General features: G+C 46.2%; 1 protein-coding gene across 3 annotated transcripts in view; it reads right to left on the reverse strand.

The window, feature by feature from the left end:
* The window catches only part of IPO9 (importin 9), a 183,880-nt gene that overhangs the window by 43,850 nt on the left and 120,382 nt on the right, over positions 1-19,648 (reverse strand). For all 3 annotated transcript variants that reach the window (XM_039517959.1, XM_039517957.1, XM_039517958.1), the window contains 2 exons: positions 15,267-15,493; positions 6,115-6,263 (listed from right to left, as the gene is read on the reverse strand). In XM_039517959.1, coding sequence (XP_039373893.1) covers positions 6,115-6,263; positions 15,267-15,493 — 376 coding nt within the window. The remainder of the gene's footprint in view (positions 1-6,114; positions 6,264-15,266; positions 15,494-19,648) is intronic.

Genomic DNA, 19,648 nt, shown 5'->3' on the forward strand with positions numbered 1-19,648 from the left:
TGTATAACCGCATGCCCTCCTCCCCAAGTTCCATATCTGCCTCACCCAGACGCCCAAGAATGCAGGGGTGGAGGCTCCAGGCACCCAGCCACTCCACTCCAGAGGATGGCCCAAGCAACAGAAGGCTGTCATTCAAACAGTTTGATTTTTAGTGTGGCTACAACAAACAATGTGGCCTTGTCCTTCCCTTCTCCCCCAGCAGACCTGGGCTACCTTGTCAGTTATCTCATTTTTTTTTTTAATTAATAAAGAAAGAATGCGTGGTTTCAAAACAATAGTTACTTTATTTCAAAGGGGAGAAGGTGGCTGGATTACAGGGAATTAAAATCAACAAAAGGGGGCGGGTTTGCATCAAGGAGAAACACACACAACTGTCACATCGAAGCCTGGCCTGTCATGAAACTGGTTTTCAAAGCCCCTCTGATGCGCAGCGCACTTTGCTGTGCTCTTCTAATTGCCCTGGTGTCTGGCTGCTCAAAATTGTTTGCCAGGCAATTTGCCTCAACCTCCCACCCGCCATAAACATCTCCCCCTTACTCACAGATATTATGGAGCACACAGCAAGCAGCAATAACAATGGGAATGTTGGTTGCGCTGAGGTCGGACCTACTTAGCAAACAGTGCCTGCAGATTTAAAATGTCCAAAGGCACATCCTACCACCATTCTGCACTTGCTCAGCCTATAGTTGAACTGCTCCTTACTAAGCAGCAAAGAATCCTGTGGCACCTTATAGACTAACAGACGTTTTGCAGCATGAGCTTTCGTGGGTGAATACCCACTTCTTCGGATGCAAGCAGTGGAAATTTCCAGGGGCAGGTGTATATATAAGCAAGCAAGAAGCAAGCTAGAGATAACAAGGTTAGATCAATCAGGGAGGATGAGGCCCTGTTCCAGCAGTTGAGGTGTGAAAACCAAGGGAGGAGAAACTGGTTCTGTAATTGGCAAGCCATTCACAGTCTTTGTTTAGTCCTGAGCTGATGGTGTTAAATTTGCAGATGAACTGGAGCTCAGCAGTTTCTCTTTGAAGTCTGGTCCTAAAAAGTTTTTTTGCTGTAGGATGGCCACCTTAAAATCTGCTATTGTGTGGCCAGGGAGGTTGAAGTGTTCTCCTACAGGTTTTTGTATATTGCCATTCCTAATGTCTGATTTGTGTCCATTTATCCTTTTCCTTAGAGACTGTCCAGTTTGGCCGATGTACATAGCAGAGGGGCATTGCTGGCATATATTACATTGGTGGACGTGCAGGTGAATGAACCGGTGATGGTGTGGCTGATCTGGTTAGGTCCTGTGATGGTGTTGCTGGTATAGATATGTGGGCAGAGTTGGCATCGAGGTTTGTTGCATGGGTTGGTTCCTGAGCTAGAGTTACTATGGTGCGGTGTGCAGTTGCTGGTGAGAATATGCTTCAGGTTGGCAGGTTGTCGGTGGGCGAGGACTGGCCTGCCACCCAAGGCCTGTGAAAGTGTGGGATCATTGTCCAGGATGGGTTGTAGATCCCTGATGATGCGTTGGAGGGGTTTGAGCTGGGGACTGTATGTGATGGCCAGTGGAGTCCTGTTGGTTTCTTTCTTGGGTTTGTCTTGCAGTAGGAGGCTTCTGGGTACACATCTGGCTCTGTTGATCTGTTTCCTTATTTCCTCGTGTGGGTACTGTAGTCTTGAGAATGCTTGGTGGAGATTTTCTAGGTGTTGGTCTCTGTCTGCGGGGTTAGAGTAGATACGGTTGTACCTCAGTGCTTGGCTGTAGACAATGGATCTTGTGGTGTGCCCGGGATGGAAGCTGGAGGCATGAAGGTAGGCATAGCGGTCGGTAGGTTTTCGGTATAGGGTGGTGTTAATGTGACCACCACTCATTTGCACCGTGGTGTCTCGGAAGTGGACCTCCCGTGTAGATAGGTCCAGGCTGAGGTTGATGGAGGGGTGGAAGCTGTTGAAATCATGGTGGAATTTTTCCAGAGTCTCCTTCCCATGGGTCCAGATGATGAAGATGTCATCAATGTAGCGTAGGTAGAGAAGGGGCGTGAGTGGACAGGAGCTGAGGAAGCGTTGTTCCAGGTCGGCCATAAAAATATTGGCATATTGTGGGGCCATGCGGGTGCCCATAGTGGTGCCACTGATCTGGAGATATATATTGCCATTAAATTTGAAATAGTTGTGTGTGAGGATAAAGGCACAGAGCTCAGCAACCAGTTGTGCTGTGGCATCATCAGGGATACTGTTCCTGACAGCTTGTATTCCATCAGTGTGTGGCATGTTTGTGTAGAGAGCCTCTACATCCATGGTGGCTAGGATGGTGTTTTCTGGAAGGTCACCAATGCATTGTAGTTTCCTCAGGAAATCAGTGGTGTCACAGAGATAGCTGGGAGTGCTGGTAACATAGGGTCTGAGTAGAGAGTCCACATATCCAGACAGTCCTTCAGTGAGAGTTCCAATGCCAGAGATGATGGGGCGTCCAGGATTTCCGGGTTTGTGGATCTTGGGTAGTAGATACAATAACCCTGGTCGGGGTTCTAAGGGTATGTTGATTTGTTCCGGTGTTAGTGTAGGGAGTGTCCTGAGTAGATGGTGCAGTTTCTTAGTGTATTCCTCAGTGGGATCTGAGGGAAGTAGCCTGTAAAATTTGGTATTGGAGAGTTGTCTGGCGGCCTCCTTTTGGTAGTCAGACCTGTTCATGATGACAACAGCACCTCCTTTATCAGCCTCTTTGATTATAATGTCAGGGTGGTTTCTGAGGCTGTGGATGGCATTGCGTTCTGCACGACTTAGGTTGTGAGGCAAGCGATGTTGTTTTTCCACAATTTCTGCCTGTGCACGTCGGCGGAGTTACCCTCCCACCAACAGCACAAGAAGAAGAACTCCACATAGACTCCTCCTGAGGGTCCAAATGACAGTCTGGACCCTCTGGACAGTCTGGACATTGAATGCTTCCGCCGACGTGCACAGGCACAAATTGTGGAAACAAACCTCGATGCCAACTCTGCCCACATATCTATAACAGCAACACCACCACAGGACCTAACCAGATCAGCCACACCATCACCGGTTCATTCACCTGCACGTCCACCAATGTAATATATGCCATCATATGCCAGCAATGCCCCTCTGCTATGTACATCGGCCAAACTGGACAATCTCTAAGGAAAAGGATAAATGGACACAAATCAGACATTAGGAATGGCAATATACAAAAACCTGTAGGAGAACACTTCAACCTCCCTGGCCACACAATAGCAGATTTTAAGGTGGCCATCCTACAGCAAAAAAACTTTAGGACCAGACTTCAAAGAGAAACTGCTGAGCTCCAGTTCATCTGCAAATTTAACGCCATCAGCTCAGGACTAAACAAAGACTGTGAATGGCTTGCCAATTACAGAACCAGTTTCTCCTCCCTTGGTTTTCACACCTCAGCTGCTGGAACAGGGCCTCATCCTCCCTGATTGATCTAACCTCGTTATCTCTAGCTTGCTTCTTGCTTGCTTATATATATACACCTGCCCCTGGAAATTTCCACTGCTTGCATCCGAAGAAGTGGGTATTCACCCACGAAAGCTCATGCTGCAAAACGTCTGTTAGTCTATAAGGTGCCACAGGATTCTTTGCTGCTTCTACAGAACCAGACTAACACGGCTACCCCTCTGATACTTGCTCCTTACTACTGTCCAGGCTGCCTGTGTACGGCTTCATGAGCCATGGGAGCAAGGGGGTAGGCTGGGTCCCCAAGGAGAACTACTGGCATTTCAACATCCAACGGTAATTTTCTGGTCTGGGAAGTAAGTCACTTCTTGCAGCTGCTCAAACAGCCTGTATTTCCTAAATATGCGACTGTCATGCACCTTTCCCAGCCATCCTATGTGATGTCGGTGAAACGTCCCTTGTGATCCACCAGTGCTTGCAGTACCATTGAGAAGTACCCCTTGCGGTTCACATACTGGTTGGCAAGGTGGTTCGGTGCCAAGATTGGGATATGCGTTCCGTCTATTGCCCCACCAGTTAGGGAACCCCATTGCAGCAAAGCCATCCAGTATGACCTGCACATTTCCCAGAGTCACTACCCTTGATAACAGAACATTAGTGATTGCATTGGCTACCTGCATCACAGCAGCCCCCACAGTAGACCTGTCCACTCCAAATTGATTCCCAACTGACCAGTAGCAGTCAGGCATTGCAAGCTTCCACAGGGCTATCGCCACTTGCTTCTCAACTGTCAGGGCAGCTCTCATCTTGGTATTCCTGCGCTTCAGGGTGGGGGAAAGCAACTCACAGAGTTCCGGAAAAGTGGCCTTACACATGCAAAAGTTTTGCAGCCACTGTGAATCATTCCATACCTACAACACTATGCGGTCTCACCAGTCTGTGCTTGTTTGCCTGGCCCAAAATCCTCTTTGTGCTGGCGTCTTTTAGCCCGGTTCTGCATATATTCCAGGATAATGTGTGAGGTGTTTACAATCCTCACAACAGCAGTGGTGATGGTGAGTTGAGCATGCTCCATGCTCGACGGGGTATGGCGTCTGCACAGGTAACCCAGGAAAAAAGGCGCAAAACGATTGTCTGCTGTTGCTTTCACAGAGGGAGGGGCGACTGACAACATGTACCCAAAACCACCTGCGACAATGTTTTTGCCCCATCAGGCATTGGGAGCTTAACCCAGAATTCCAATGGGCAGCAGCAACTGTGGGAACTGTGGGATAGCTACCTACAGTGCACCACTCTAAGTCGATGCTAGCCACGGTAGTGAGGATGCACTCCGCTGACTTAATGCACTTAGTGGGGACATATACAATCGACTGTATAAAATCAATTTCTAAAAATCGACTTCTATAAAATCGACCTAATTTCGTAGTGTTGACATACCCCATGACTCGTACTACATCCCTAACTAAAACTTTGGCCGGGGGGACGGGGGGGGGCGCAGGTGCTCTGCAGGGGCAGTTCGGGAGTACAGTCCGGGAGTACAGTCTGGGATCCCCGCTGGTGCGGGGAAGGGGTGGGCAGCGGCGCATGGCCCAGGACTCCCACTTGTACTGTGGGGGAGGGTTGGTGGGGCTGGCAGGCTTCCTACCCAGCTCCACGTGTCCCTGAAAGCTCTTAGGGGGAGGGAAGGCCAGGGGAGCTCTGCACGCTGTCTCCACCATGTGCTCCGGCTCCACAGCTCCTATTGTCCGGGAACCGCAGCCAATTGGAGCTGCGGGGGCAGCACCTGTGGGCAGGGGCGGCAGCTGTGGGCAGAAGCAGCACGCAGAGCCCCCTGGCCCCGTGGCTAGGAGCTGCAGGCACAAGCTGACTGCTTCTGGGGAGCCTCCCCCGAGGTAAGCGCCATCCTGCACCTCAACCCACCTCAGCCTTGAACCCCCACCCACACCCAAAATGCCCCAGGAGGTGCCTGATCTGCTCAGGCAGCCCCGGAGCCAGCCACACCAGTTGCTGCTGAAGTCATGGAAAGTCACAGAATCAGTGACTTCCATGACCTCCATGACAGACATGCAGCCTTACTCATAACAGCCAGTTATAACAACATAAAACCCACCTTCTACTGATGTGCTTATAACTAGGTATAATATATACTCCTCTTTGATGGATATTATAAATATTTTAATCATGTATTAATGCTTTATAAATGGAATCTCAATATAAAGCATGATCCTATATATTTTACATATGCACAGTTACATGTGTGGTGTTTCATTGTGTACAGAAAGGTGCAAACTCACATGAGAGGATACGTACAGCTTGGGTTCTAACAAGTTGTGCATGTACCATGTCTATGACATGTAATGTGCATTACTGGAGATGCCCTATTGTGAAAAAGCTTACTTCCATAGGTTGCACCATTTCAAATGGTAAGAAAGAGCTAAAGACACTTTGTGAAAACTGGAAGAAGGCTGACAGACAACTGAGAGATAAAAGACTATGATGTGCATTTCTTCCAAACCTGGAGATCTCTTTCCTCACAGAAAGATCTCAGTCACTAAAGACATTGCAATAGTAGTTTATGAGCATCTGTTCTTGCTCTTTTCATACCAAAACAGGTTGATAGAATGGCATAAAGCCAATGATTTTATTAGCTGCACCAAGAACCCAACCTGCAGCTAAACCAGCTTTTGCCATAGTACTTACTGCACAAAGCCCTGCTGGAATCTTATCAGCAGGAGCCTGCATGATGCTGACGAGAGTTGGGATTAGTCTCATCTGCATTGGACCCTGGCAGGCTTCTATTTGTGCTAGCTCCTTAAAGATATCTTGTGCGAGAGAGGCAACAACAGGATCTAGAGTGAGAAAGCACCAGTTATTAAGACAAACTAATGAGTACTGGGGTCTAAAGTTTTGTTGCTATCATTTCAATAAGGTAAGCTTCAAATTTTATGACAGGAGGTTACACGAACAGTCTTTACTGGAGCATCCAGTTTACTTTCAGCTTCAGTAAGCAACTAGAAGTAATTGGAAAAGTCAATCAGTTTGGCTATATGGCATTTACTAAACAATTCTGCGTATGAAGATAGACTTTCAGTATATTTCTGTCTGTAACCAAGGAACCAAGTACCATGCTGCACAACAAATCTGATACAACAGGGAACTGGGAATAATGCAGCATTTCACCCTCACCCCTTTGCCATTCATTGCCCCCCAGACCAGTGCAGTAAGTACATTTAATACAAATAGATTTTAGTATTAAACTCAATTTTATGCCATCCACAAACTTGCAGCCTTCAGTCTGGGACAGCATTTTGCAGTGACAAAGTTTAACTGCACCACAGAAATTGTCAGGGGAAAGCTGGAAGTTTTGACACCTAGGTAGGAAACCCTAGCTTTGGCACCTAGAAATATATGGAAAAATGTTATGGTTTTTGATACACAGGAAGCAGTTTAGGCCTTCAGTATTTGGAACGGGATTCCTTTCAGAAAAGGACAGAGTTAATTTAAAATTTGGTGGTGGTGCATTTGAATTCCTCATTCAGGCACCCAAACAACCCTACCAGCACTCAGTTACCTCAGTGGATAGCTACCCAATATCAACAATAAATAAGCAGAACAAATTGATGTTTCTGTTAAGATATTCTACAGTAAGATAGCTGAAGTTTACATATAGCTATCAAACCTAATGACAAGTTAAACTTCTCTTATACAGTTATACTGATTAAGGGTGTCTGGAGACTCAGGCTGGCATTACGGCATATTTTAAACATTTTTGTTGCAACCATAAGAGCTAGAGATGTAAATTAATAGATTTTAAGGTCAGAAGGGATGATCAAGATCTAGTTTGACCTCCTGTATAACACAGGCCATATAATTTAATTCAGTGATTCCTTCATCAAGTCCATAAATTTGTCATCCAATCTCAATTTGAAGATTCCAGGGGGTGGAAAATCCACTATGTCCCTAGGAAGGTTGTTCTAATAATCACCCTCCCTGAAACAACTGTGTGCTTATTTTCAGTTTGAATTTATCTAGCGTCAGCTTCCATCTACTGGATCTTGTTATGTCTTTGCCAAGTTAAATGCATGTCTGGCAAAATTACATAAAAGAATGCATCCTGCTGCTCAGTTTCTCTATCTCCACATCAAAGAGATACATACCTTGCTCTGGGTCTAGGACTCTGGTTTTGCCAGATTTGTGACTTGACTAAAATAATCAATTTTATATCGTTAATTTTAGTGCAATTTATTTCTTACAATCTTCATTTAGATTTTACACAATGTTGTATAACTGACCTCAAATCACTTCAGCCTGGTGACAGCAGGACTGATCCTAGCCTTATGGAAAAGAGAGGTTTAGGCAGTGTACTTCTTGCCTCACTGTGTTTCCAGCATCTGATGCCTACACCATAGGCCTCCTTTACCCTGGAGACCAATGCTTTTCTGAATGTTGCCAGCTATGTCAAAGCCTTTACAGCAGGGACTCTAAAAGAATGGCAGGCCCATCTCCAGGCCTTCCCGACGCAGTGAGCCCTTCGAGTGGGTGCCTTGGAACAGGCAGCTCATGGCTCCAGTACTGAGCATGATCACAAGAGGCCTTCCTGAGTCCTAAAACCTATTCCCATTGAGAAAGGGAAGTCTGCAGTGCTGTCCATGGTTCCCAAATCTGGTTCCAAGTCAAACCAGACCCATCTGAGACATCCCTCTATGACCTAGGGATGAGCTAATAATCGGGGCCGTGGACCCCCGTTTGAGAAATGCTGCATTAGATGTTAAAAAGATCCTAGGTCCAAACCTAGGAGGGACACTAAGCGCTGCATTAGGGGGGCTGTGTTGGTGAGTATCTAAGTGTCTGTTGTGGGGAGTGTTTGTCAGTTTGACCGAGTGCTTGAGTTTTTGAAAAGTGTGAATTGGAAGTGCTTTGTTCCAGGTGGGCCTTGAGTGGGCCTGACTGTTATAAAGAGGCAGTCAGCTGTGAACCAGCAGAACAGCTAACAGAGGGAGTTTGATGGGCAGTTCGCCTGGGGAGAGCCCATGGAGGCTTTCAACTTGCAGGCTCCTGTGAGGAGTTGCTGCAACAGCTGAGGAAGCTCTTAGAAGGAAGGTAATATGGATGGTGAGCGATCAGTTGTTGTGATCTGCACAGGATGTGCCATGTTTGTCTTTCTTCCACAGGACAGAAGTGACTTTGTCTGTACAAAGTGCAAGCTGGTCTCCATATTGGAAGAGAAGGTTCAAGGTCTGGAGAAACAAGTATCAACCCTGCGTTGCATAAGAGAAAATGAGGATTTCCTGGACAGACATCAGAATATGCTTCTACAGGCACAACATTCTGAAGAATCAAAGCAGGCTGCGCAGCGGGGACAGAAAGATGATGAAGAAGTTTGGTAGCATGTGACCTCCAGAATAAGAAAGAGGAGCGTCCATGTACCAGCAATGCAGATACAGGTGAACAACCATTTTCATGTTCTCTTCACAAGTACTAATGCGGAGAGTGGACTAGATGATGCATCTGAGGGAAGGGAGCAGAAGGAGACTCCACTGATTGGAAAGCATGAGATGCACTGTCATAGGGACGGGGGTTCCACGACCGCCGCTCCCAAGAGAAGGAGGTGGGTGGTGGTGGTCGGGGACTCCCTCCTAAGGGAGTCATCTATATGCTGTCCCGACCGGGAAAACCGAGAAGTGTTCTGCTTGCCAGGAGCTAGGATTCACGATGTGACAGAGAGTCTGCTGAGACTCATCAAGCCCTTGGATCACTACCTCTTCCTGCTTCTCCATGTGGGCACCAATGATACTGCCAAGAATTATCTTGAGCGGATCACTGCAGACTACGTGGCTCTGGGAAGAAGGATAAAGGAGTTTGAGGTGCAAGTGGTGTTCTCGTCTATCCTCCCTGTGGAAGGAAAAGGCCCAGGTAGAGACTGTCAAATTGTGGAAGTCAACAAATGGCTACGCAGGTGGTGTCGGAGAGAAGGCTTTGGATTCTTTGACCATGGGGTGGTGTTCCAAGAAGGAGGAGTGCTAGGCCGAGATGGGCTCCACCTAACGGAGAGGGAGGAGCATCTTCACAAGCAAGCTGGCTAACCTAGTGAGGAGGGCTTTAAACTAGGTTCACCGGGGGGAAGGAGACCAAAGCCCTGAGGTAAGTGGGGAAGTGAAATACCAGAAGGAAGCATGAGCAGGAGAGTGCAAGAGGGGAGGACTCCTACTTCATTCTGAGAAAGCAGGACAATCAGTGAGTTTCGGGGGGAGGGATAGCTCAGTGGTTTGAGCATTGGCCTGCTAAACCCAGGGTTGTGAGTTCAATCCTTGAGGGGGCCACTTAGGGATCTGGGGCAAAAATTGGTCCTGCTAAAGAAGGCAGGGGGCTGGACTCAATGACCTTTCAAGGTCCCTTCCAGTTCTAGGAGATTGGTATATCTCCAATTACCACCTTTTATCTTAAGTGCCTATACACAAATGCAAGAAGCCTGGGAAACAAGCAGGGAGAAATAGAAGTCCTGGCACAGTCAAGGAATTATTATGTGATTGGAATAACAAAGACTTGGTGGGATAACTCACATGACTGGAGTACTGTCATGGATGGATATACACTGTTCAGGAAGGACAGGCAGGGCAGAACAGGTGGGGGAGTTGCATTGTATGTAAGAGAGCAGTGTGACTGCTCAGAGCTCCAGTATGAAACTGCAGAAAAACCTGAGAATCTCTGGATTAAGTTTAGAAGTGTGAGCAACAAGGGTGATGTCGTGGTGGGAGTCTGCTATAGACCACCAGACCAGGGGGATGAGGTGGACGAGGCTTTCTTCTGGCAAGTAACAGAAGTTACAAGATCGCAGGCTGTGGCTCGGAATGGGGGACTTCAATCACTCTGATATCTGCTGGGAGAGGAATATAGCAGTGCACAGACAATCCAGGAAGTTTTTGAAAAGTGTAGGGGACAATTTCCTGGTGCAAGTACTGGAGGAATCAACTAGGAGCAGAGCTCTTCTTGACCTGCTGCTCTCAAACAGGGAAGAATTAGTAGGGGAAGCAAAAGTGGATGCGAACCTGGGAGGCAGTGACCATGAGATGGTCGTGTTCAGGATCCTGAAAGGAGAGCAGCAGAATACGAACCCTGGACTTCAGAAAAGTAGACTTTGACTCCCTCAGGGAACTGATGGGCAGGATCCCCTGGGAGATCAAGATGAGGGGCAAAGGAGTCCAGGAGAGCTGGCTGTATTTTAAAGAATCCTTATTGAGGTTGCAGGAACGAACCGTCCTGATGTGTAGAAAAAATAGTAAATATGGCAGGCGACTAGCTTGGCTTAACATGAAATCCTTGCTGATCTTAAACACAAAAAAGAAGCTTACAAGAAGTGGATGATTGAACAAATGACCAGGGAGGATTATAAAAATATTGCTCAGGCATGCAGGAGTGAAATCAGGAAGGCCAAATCACACTTGGAGTTGCAGCTAGCAAGGGATGTTAAGAGTAACAAGAAGGGTTTCTTCAGGTATGTTTCCAAAAAGAAGAAAGTCAAGGAAAGTGTGGGCCCCTTACTGAATGAGGGAAGCAACCCAGCGACAGAGGATGTGGAAAAAGCTAATATACTCAATGCTTTTTTTGCCTCTGTCTTCATGAACAAGGTCAGCTCCCAGACTACTGCATTGGGCAACACAGTATGGGGAGGAGGTGATCAGCCCTCTGTGGAGAAAGAAGTGGTTCAGGACTATTTAGGAAAGCTGGACAAGTATAAGTCCATGGGGCTGGATGCGCTGCATCTGAGGGTGCTAAAGTTGTTGGCGGATGTGATTGCAGAGCCATTGGCCATTATCTTTGAAAACTCATGGCGTTCAAGGGAGGTCCTGGATGACTGGAAAAAGGCTAATGTAGTGCCCATCTTTAAAAAAGGGAAGGAGGATCCGGTGAACTACACGTCAGTCAGCCTCACCTCCGTCCCTGGAAAAATCATGGAGCAGGTCCTCAAGGAATCATTTCTGAAGCACTTAGAGAGGAGGAAAGTGATCAGGAACAGTCAGCATGGATTCATCAAGGGCAAGTCATGCCTGACTAACATAATTGCCTTCTATGAGGAGATAACTGGCTCTGTGGATGAGGGGAAAGCAGTGACTTTAGAAAAGCTTTTGCTACGGTCTCCCACAGTATTCTTGCCAGCAAGTTAAAGAAGTATGGGCTGGATGAATGGACTATAAGGTGGATAGAAAGCTGGCTAGATCGTCGGGCTCAACGGGTAGTGATCTATGGCTATATGTCTATTTAGCAGCCGGTATCAAGCAGAGTGCCCCAAGGGTAGGTCCTGGGGCCGGTTTTGTTCAATATCTTCATTAATGATCTGGAGGATGGCGTGGACTATACCCTCAGAAAGTTTGCAGAGGACACTAAACTGGGAGGAGTGGTAGATATGCTGGAGGGTAGGGATAGGATACAGACGGACCTAGACAAATTAGAGGATCGGGCCAAAAGAAATCTTATGAGATTCAATAAGGACAAGTGAAGAGTCCTGCACTTAGGAAGGAACAATCCCATGAACTGCTACAGACTAGGGACCGAGTGGCTAAGCAGCAGTTCTGCAGAAAAGGACCTATGGGTTACAGTGGACGAGAAGTTGGATATGAGTCAACAGTGTGCCCTTGTTGCCAAGAAGACTAACGGCATTTTGGGCTGTATAAATAGGGGCATTGCCAGCAGATCGAGGGATGTGATCATTCCCCTCTATTCAACACTGGTGAGGCCTCATCTGGAGTACTGTGCCCAGTTTTGGGCCCCACACTACAAGGAGGATGTGGAAAAATTTGAAAAAGTCCAGTGGAGGACAACAAAAACGATTAAGTCATGATTTATGAGGAGAGGCTGAGGGAACTGAGATTGTTTAGTCTACAGAAGAGAAGAATTAGGGGGTGGATTTGGTAGCTGCTTTCAACTACCTGAAAGGGAGTTCCAAAGAGGATGGAGCTTGGCTGTTTTCAGTGGTGGCAGATGACAGAACAAGGAGTAATGGTCTCAAGATGCAGTGGGGGAGGTTTAGGTTGGATATTAGGAAAATCTTTTTCACTCGGAGAGTGGTGAAGCACTGGAATGGGTTACCTAGGGAGGTGGTGGAATCTCCTTCCTTAGAGGTTTTTAAGGTCAGGCTTGACAAAGCCCTGGCTGGGATGATTTAGTTGGGGTTGTCCTGCTTTGAGCAGGGGGTTGGACTAGATGACCTCCTGAGGTCCCTTCCAACCCTGAGATTCTATGATTCAATTCTATGATTCCAAACCATTGGGATAGTCTCTGATCTTCTGGATAGTTTCTGACTGTGGTCTATAGTCAGCATCAGGGGAATACCATCTCCTCTAACAGGCTGAGAGTGATTAAAGATTATATAGACTTACGCCTTAGTGAGGGCCCACTCCATCATGGCTAATACCACTTCCATGGCTTGTTATCAGAACGTCTTTGTTGTGGAGATTTCTAGAATGGCTACATGGAATTTAATGCACTACTTGCTGTACCTGGCACTCTAGGGCTGGCTCACCATTCTGTGCATTTTGTAAGCATCCCTGCCAAATTAGGAGATATTAAGGAGGTGTGGGTGGTTAACAAGGGGATTTAGCTGGGAGACAAAGACAGAGAAGGAAGGGCAAAGAAACTCAGGATCAAGAAGTGAGATCTCTTTCCTCCTAACCTCCCTTTATCTAAGGGGGCATGTTGAAGGTTGGGAAAAGCTTTATGGTGTTGGGACATGAAGTTCCATATGTGGGCAACTTACCTAAGTGTGTGTGAGGACTGTTTGCAAAAAAAATTCAGGGTGTGGGAGCCCACCCTGTGACAAGTGGAGGCTTATCTAGGATAACAAGGACTGTTTGTGCACTGGCTCTGTTGAAACTCCTGGAAGGTTTTCTGCAACTCCCTTTGTTGCTCAACTACCCAGCGCAGAAGTTCCTCCATACTGTCTAGTCCGCTGTGCCTTCTCATCAGCTTCCCTTTCTGGTCCTTTGCCTACACTGGAATGGGAAATCCTGGATAAGCCCACCACTTGTCACAGGGTGGGCTCCCGCACCCTGAATTTGTCTGTGCAAACAGTATTCACATGCTCTTATGTAAGTTCACCAGTGTACTTTACTCCCAATAGCTTATGCAACTTAATGTCCCATCATCAAAAGGCTTTTCCCAGGCTTCAGCATACATCCTAGGCACAGGGAGGAAGGAGATCTCTCACTTCTCAGATCCTGATCTTCTTTGCCCTTTCTTCCCTCTCCCTATCTCCCATTTAACAATCTCCAACTGATAAGCTGAATCCCCTCATTAATTGCTTAATAATCCAGTCCTAATTATCTCTCAATCTGGCCCACACAAGGACACTTATGAAGTGTACAGAGTGGTGTGCCAGCCCTAGATTACTCTCACTGTCAGTTGCCCCTTTTTAAATTAACAGTTCCTCAGTTCACCTTCCACCTAGACTCCACTGCTTGTTACAATTTCCCAACAAAAATATATACAAAGATCGTGAAATTGTATATTCACACTTCCTGCCTGCCTTTCCCTCTTCCTCAGAATTCTTTATATATCTCTGGATACTGCTGTGGTCATATAAAGGAATGTACTAGCTTCTGCCTCAGTTCTTTTCCCTTGAACCCCAGTCAAACATTCAACATTGAGAGGGCACTTGTGCCTCCACCAAGTGACGCAGCTTGCTAAGGAGTTCTGAGGACAAGGCAGCAGGGGATCCAATTCCCAGAAGTGTATACATGCAGAGGTACCTCTCATAGGACTAGTTATTAAGTAACACCTCTTTAGTCAATTCTGACATCTATTGCACATGCCACACTCTCAGCAGAGGTTGCCTATTTATTCTACTGAATCAAACAGAATTTAGGCAGCCCAGTACTTGGGTAATGGCTTAATACATTCAACAATTCAGATTATGAGAGCAACCTTAGAAAACCTGTCCTGTCCACCTTCATCAATGGACACAGACTTGTCTACACACTAGTGACTGACAGTGCAATGTTAGCAGAAATCTAGCAAGAGGATGGCTTCAGGCAACAAGGTATGCTGTAACAGATAGCTGATCAAGAGTAAACCAATCTGGGATTTTATTGGATAAACTCCATTTAAGGAAACAAAGGGAAAGTTGAATGCCAAATAGTACTGCTTCCTCAGAATGATTTAATACCTCAACTTAGTACTTTAGGGCAAGTAAGAGCTATCCTTTTATATACAAAATGCCCTCTTGTCAACCTGCCCCCTACATTATTCCTGGTGGAAAAAAGTTCTCTTTTCACACACAACTGCATATCATACCAGTTCTTATATTTCACTAATAGTGCAGAAAGCTATTGCAAAGCCCTTATCAAAGAGAAGGTTAAGAGAACTTGATCATGGTCTATAAGCACTTATGTGGGTAGAAGATTTTGATGGCAGAAGGGTCTTTAATGTAGCAGACAAATGCAGAACAAGATCAAATGGCTGGAAGTTGAAACTAGACAAATTTGGGTTAGAAATAAAGTGCAAATTTTTGGAACTACTTGCCAAGGGATGTGATTGATTCTCCATCACTTAAATTTTTATATCAAAATTGGATGTCTTCCTATAGAAAGTGGGTGAACCAGAGCATAAAATATGGGCTAGATACAGGAATCAATGGGCACAATTCTCTGGCCTGTGCTATACAAGATGTCAGACTAGATGATAATTGTCCCATCTGGCCTTAAAATCTAAGAATAATGTATTTCCAAAATGTCATTCTGTACATTTTAAACACACACTTTAAATGTCAATTTTACAGGTAGCTTGCAAGAGATTAATCTTAACCATACTCCATTAGCAGAGACAGAGCAATATTTAAAACACACACTATGGGCACATACCATTACTGTACTTGAGGAAGATTGCTATGGTGAAGGGGCAGATTTTGTTCTCCACATTTGCTGTAAATGCTGGGTCTACTGTACAGACAATGCAGAGTGTTTCCATCACAAGATTGAGGACCTCTGAACTGAACTGAGCTGCCAAGTGGATCAGTCCATCCAGGATACTGGGAAGGAAAGGCTGCAATACATGGGTGCTTTCAGAGATCTTCAGCTGGTCACAGTAACTAGATAAGGAATTCATGGTACAAAATACACAAATATAATATTTACAACAGCACTAGAGGATGTCGGATGCATAGATCAGAGTATCATTTTAGTGGTTGTTCCCTCTTCTCTTTCTCTTTTCATCCCAACTGTATATCTTTTGTTTTAACTACCTGACCCCTATATTTCCTTCTCAAAGTCTCAGTCTCCCACTTTTCAAATTTATACCTTCAGTCTCTTTTCCCTTTCCCTACTTCTTCAGGCTGCTGAAAACTGCAATGGCCTCAGGCCACTGGGCTCCATAACCCACCCCTCCCTTTCAGGAGCTCATCACCATAGAAGGCTATTATAATTTTTTATTTTTTAAAAAGATTAACTTCTCTCTTTATAGCAAAGAGGTGTAAGATACTGGATCAATATCCAGAGTTTCTTTAATTTAGTATGGGTGAATATGAGTGAGAGAGAAAGAAGGGGGGCCTACTGAGCGACTGGTAAGTTGCAATGATCAATTGGCATTTAGTGTTGAATACAATGAACCCAGTGACACTTGGATGCCTTCTGGCAAGTTCCAGGCCCTGGTCCAGCTCCTATGAAAGTTCTATTTCCTGAGTCTACTTGTCTCCCTCTCCTAGGAAAATCCTACAACCCCAAGCCACTTCTGCTCCCTGGATCCCCTTCTAGGGAAAAGGCCTATGGGCTCCAACACTGTTCTGGTACCTACTTCTCCCAGCATGGAAGGAACTTCCTGGCCCTCTGTTCCATAACAAGCTACCTGTACATCCTCTCTGGGTGAGCTAGCTTTCAAATCCAGATAACAGAGAATTTCCTATTACATTGTGTAAGGCTCACATATTAGTCTGTTGGTACCATTTACAGACTTGGATTACTCAGTCTTTATGCAGCCTGATCACAGAACCATACACAAGAAGCATATAGGTATTTGCTCTTCTTAGGTAGTTACTGACAGTATGGCCAGGGCTTCCATCAGTAATGCCTGAAAAGTGATGGGGAAACATCTGAAAATATCTGAATTCCTGGCTTCAAACTTGTGAATTCCAGGTACTTTGGTTCAATACTAAGATGTCCCCCTTAAAAAGATAGAAGGCTCTATTCAATCATGCTTTGAAGTGTTTAACCTCCTTCAATGAACATCAGTAGGGATGCAAGCTCTATCTGTTATATCACCTCACTTCATCAGCCTATTGAAGATGGAAGTTGAATTACTGCAGGATAACGTGTATCTAAAGGAGTTCCCAACAGCTCAGTTACCTTTTCTCCTTGCTCTATCCCCAAACAGCTGGCTCCTAGATCCATGGTTAAGGCTTCAAAAGTTGGTGAGAGAGAGAAGCTTTCACACAGAGCAATTCTTCAGGTCTAGGAAACATACTCAGAGTATCACAGCTAAACACAAGGTGGAACAGATTGTTTGGCATAAGTAGTTAACACATATTTCAAGGAACCAGTCACAGTGCCACCTGAATTTAATGGGCCGCTTCACCTTGAATGGTCCCTTGAAATGTATTAGTTGCTTACACTAAACAATCTGTTCCACCTAGTGCTTAGCTGCGACACTGAGTACATTTCCCAGATCTGAAGAAAAGCTCTGTGCAAGCTCCAAAGCTTGTCTATCACCAACAGAAGTTGGTCTAATAAAATATATTACCTCACCCACCTTGTATCTCTAATCTTCTGCCATCAAATTATTGATCGAAAGCCAAATTTTGAATTAAAAAAAAATCAAATTGCTATTCATATTTTACAACCAATATGGATGGATCCTCTACATTAGTTTAAATCTTTAAAATTTTGTAATTGGCAAACATGCCCTCCTTGCATAGCTGTGGGGAAGACCCTATCAAGAGCAGAACAGTTGCGCTTCTTCTGTGAAGAAGATGGGGATTTTCACACTCTTAAAAGCATCATGAAAATCAGCTCTGCGGGATCTTTCTGTGCCCCAGTACACAGTGGTTTGTGAAATGAACTGGGGCTAGTGCAACTAACAAAGCATAGGTGCAAATAGCACAACTATGATTTGAGTCCTACATCTATAATGTTACTGTCTGCATTTTTGTTTAAGCTTTCAGTGATTGGTATTATACCTTCTAATCAAATCTTCCACTTGCATATCACTAGAAAGGGCATTACATTTGAGATCCAAATTAACTTCCATTCTGCACATGCCATCCCTGGTGTTATTCCTCACATTGTACAGTTATGTGAGTAAAGTGAAAAAAGCAGTTACTAACCTTTCATAACTGTTGTTAGAGAGGTGTTGCTCATATCCATTCCATGTTATGTGTGTGCGCTCACCCCATGCACCAGTGCCGGAAGCTTTTCCCTCAGTGGTTCCCGTAGGGGACCTGCTCTGGCGCCCATATAAGGAACGCTGCCGGCCCTCTCCCTCCCTCCCTTAGTTCCTTCTTGCTGGAACTCCAACAGTGGGGAAAGAGGGAAGGTCATGGAATGGACATAAGCAACACATCTCGAAGAAAAACAGCTACAAAAGGTTAGTAACTATTTTTTCGTCGAGTGCTTGCTCATGTCCATTCCATGTTAGGCAACTCACAAGCAGTATCCCTGGAGGCAGGTAGGAGTTCATGGGCATGTCGATTGCAACACAGCTCTGCCAAAGCCAGCATCATCTCTAGCCCGCTGGATGATGGCATAGTGGGTCATGAAGATGTGCACCGATGACCACGTTGCAGCCCTGCAGATATCCTGGATAGGGACTTGTGCCAGGAAGGCTGCCAAAGACGCCTGAGCTCTGGTCGAATGGGCCATCACTATCTGGGGAGGTTCGATCTGTGCCAGCTCGTAACAAGTGCGAATGCAGGTGGTAATCCAAGATGAAAGTCTTTGAGAGGATACCAGGAGGCCTTTCATTCTGTCAGCCACCTTGACAAAAAGTTTAGTCAATTTACGGAAGGGCATGGTACGCTCTAAGTAGAAAGACGAGCCCATCTGACATCAAGGGTGCGCATGCGCCTCTCTTTGTTAGACGCGTGAGGCTTTGGTCAGAAAACTGGGAGAAATATGTCCTGGTTAATACGGAAAGGCAACACCACCTTTGGTAGGAAAGCCAGGTGGGGATGCAACTGAACCATGGCCTTGCAGAACACAGTGTACGAGGGCTCCGACGTAAGGGACTCGCCTCACTGAAGTGATAGCCACAAGGAAGGAGACTTTCCACAATAGATGTGAAAGAAAGCAGGTGCTAATGGCTCAAAGGAGGGCCAGTGAGCCTAGAAAGGACTAGATTGAGGTCCCATTGGGGGACCATGTCCTGGACCGGTGGAAAGAGTCTCTCCAGGCCCTTAAGGAACCTGGTCGTCATCTCATGTGAGAACACCGATCTGCACTGGAAGGCTGAAATGGCAGCCTGGTGCACCTTGATGGAGAAGGCTGGGTCTTGATGCTTTAAATGAAGCAGGTTTTCTAGAATGGACTGCGAAGATGACAGGGTCAGGGAGATCCCCTGCTCCAACACCCAGCAGGAAAAGAGTTTCCACTTTGTCAGGTAAGTTGCTCTCGTAGAGGGTTTTCTACTTTCCAGCAGTACTTGCTGGACCTGAGCAGAGCAGGCTTGCTCCTCTGGGTTCAACAACACAGCACCCATGTTGTGAGGTGGAGGGAGGCAAGAATTGGGTGCAGTCACCTCCCGTGATCCTGAGAGCAGATCTGGGTGGTTTGGAAGAATTCATGGGGGGCGCTGATGCCAAGTCCATGAACATGCTGAACCAATGTGGGCGGGGTTATGCCGGGGTGTTCATGACGACTCTGGCTTTGTCCCTCTATTTTCAGGAGGGTCTTGCCAATAAGAGAGATTGGCGGGAAGGCGTACATCAGGCCCTCTGCCCAAGACAGGAGAAAGGCATCGCAGAGTGACCCACTGTCGAGCCCTTGGAGTTAGCAGACACTTCCTGTTTCGCCTGGTGGCAAACAGGTCCACCTGGGGAGTTCCTCACCTCTGGAAGATCATTCTGACAACCTCCTTGTGGAGGGACCACTGGTGAGAACAGAATAGCCTGCTGAGGCTATTCGCCAGGGTGTTTCGGACGCCAGGGAAATGTAGTGCCTCGGTGTGTATGGTATGCCGGATGCAAAAATCCCACAGCCAGAGGGCTTCTTGGCAGAGAACCGAGGACTGCATTCTCCCTTGCCTGTTGACATAGAAT

This window comes from Mauremys reevesii, unplaced genomic scaffold, assembly GCF_016161935.1.
Source record: "Mauremys reevesii isolate NIE-2019 unplaced genomic scaffold, ASM1616193v1 Contig2, whole genome shotgun sequence".
NCBI lineage: Eukaryota > Metazoa > Chordata > Testudines > Geoemydidae > Mauremys > Mauremys reevesii.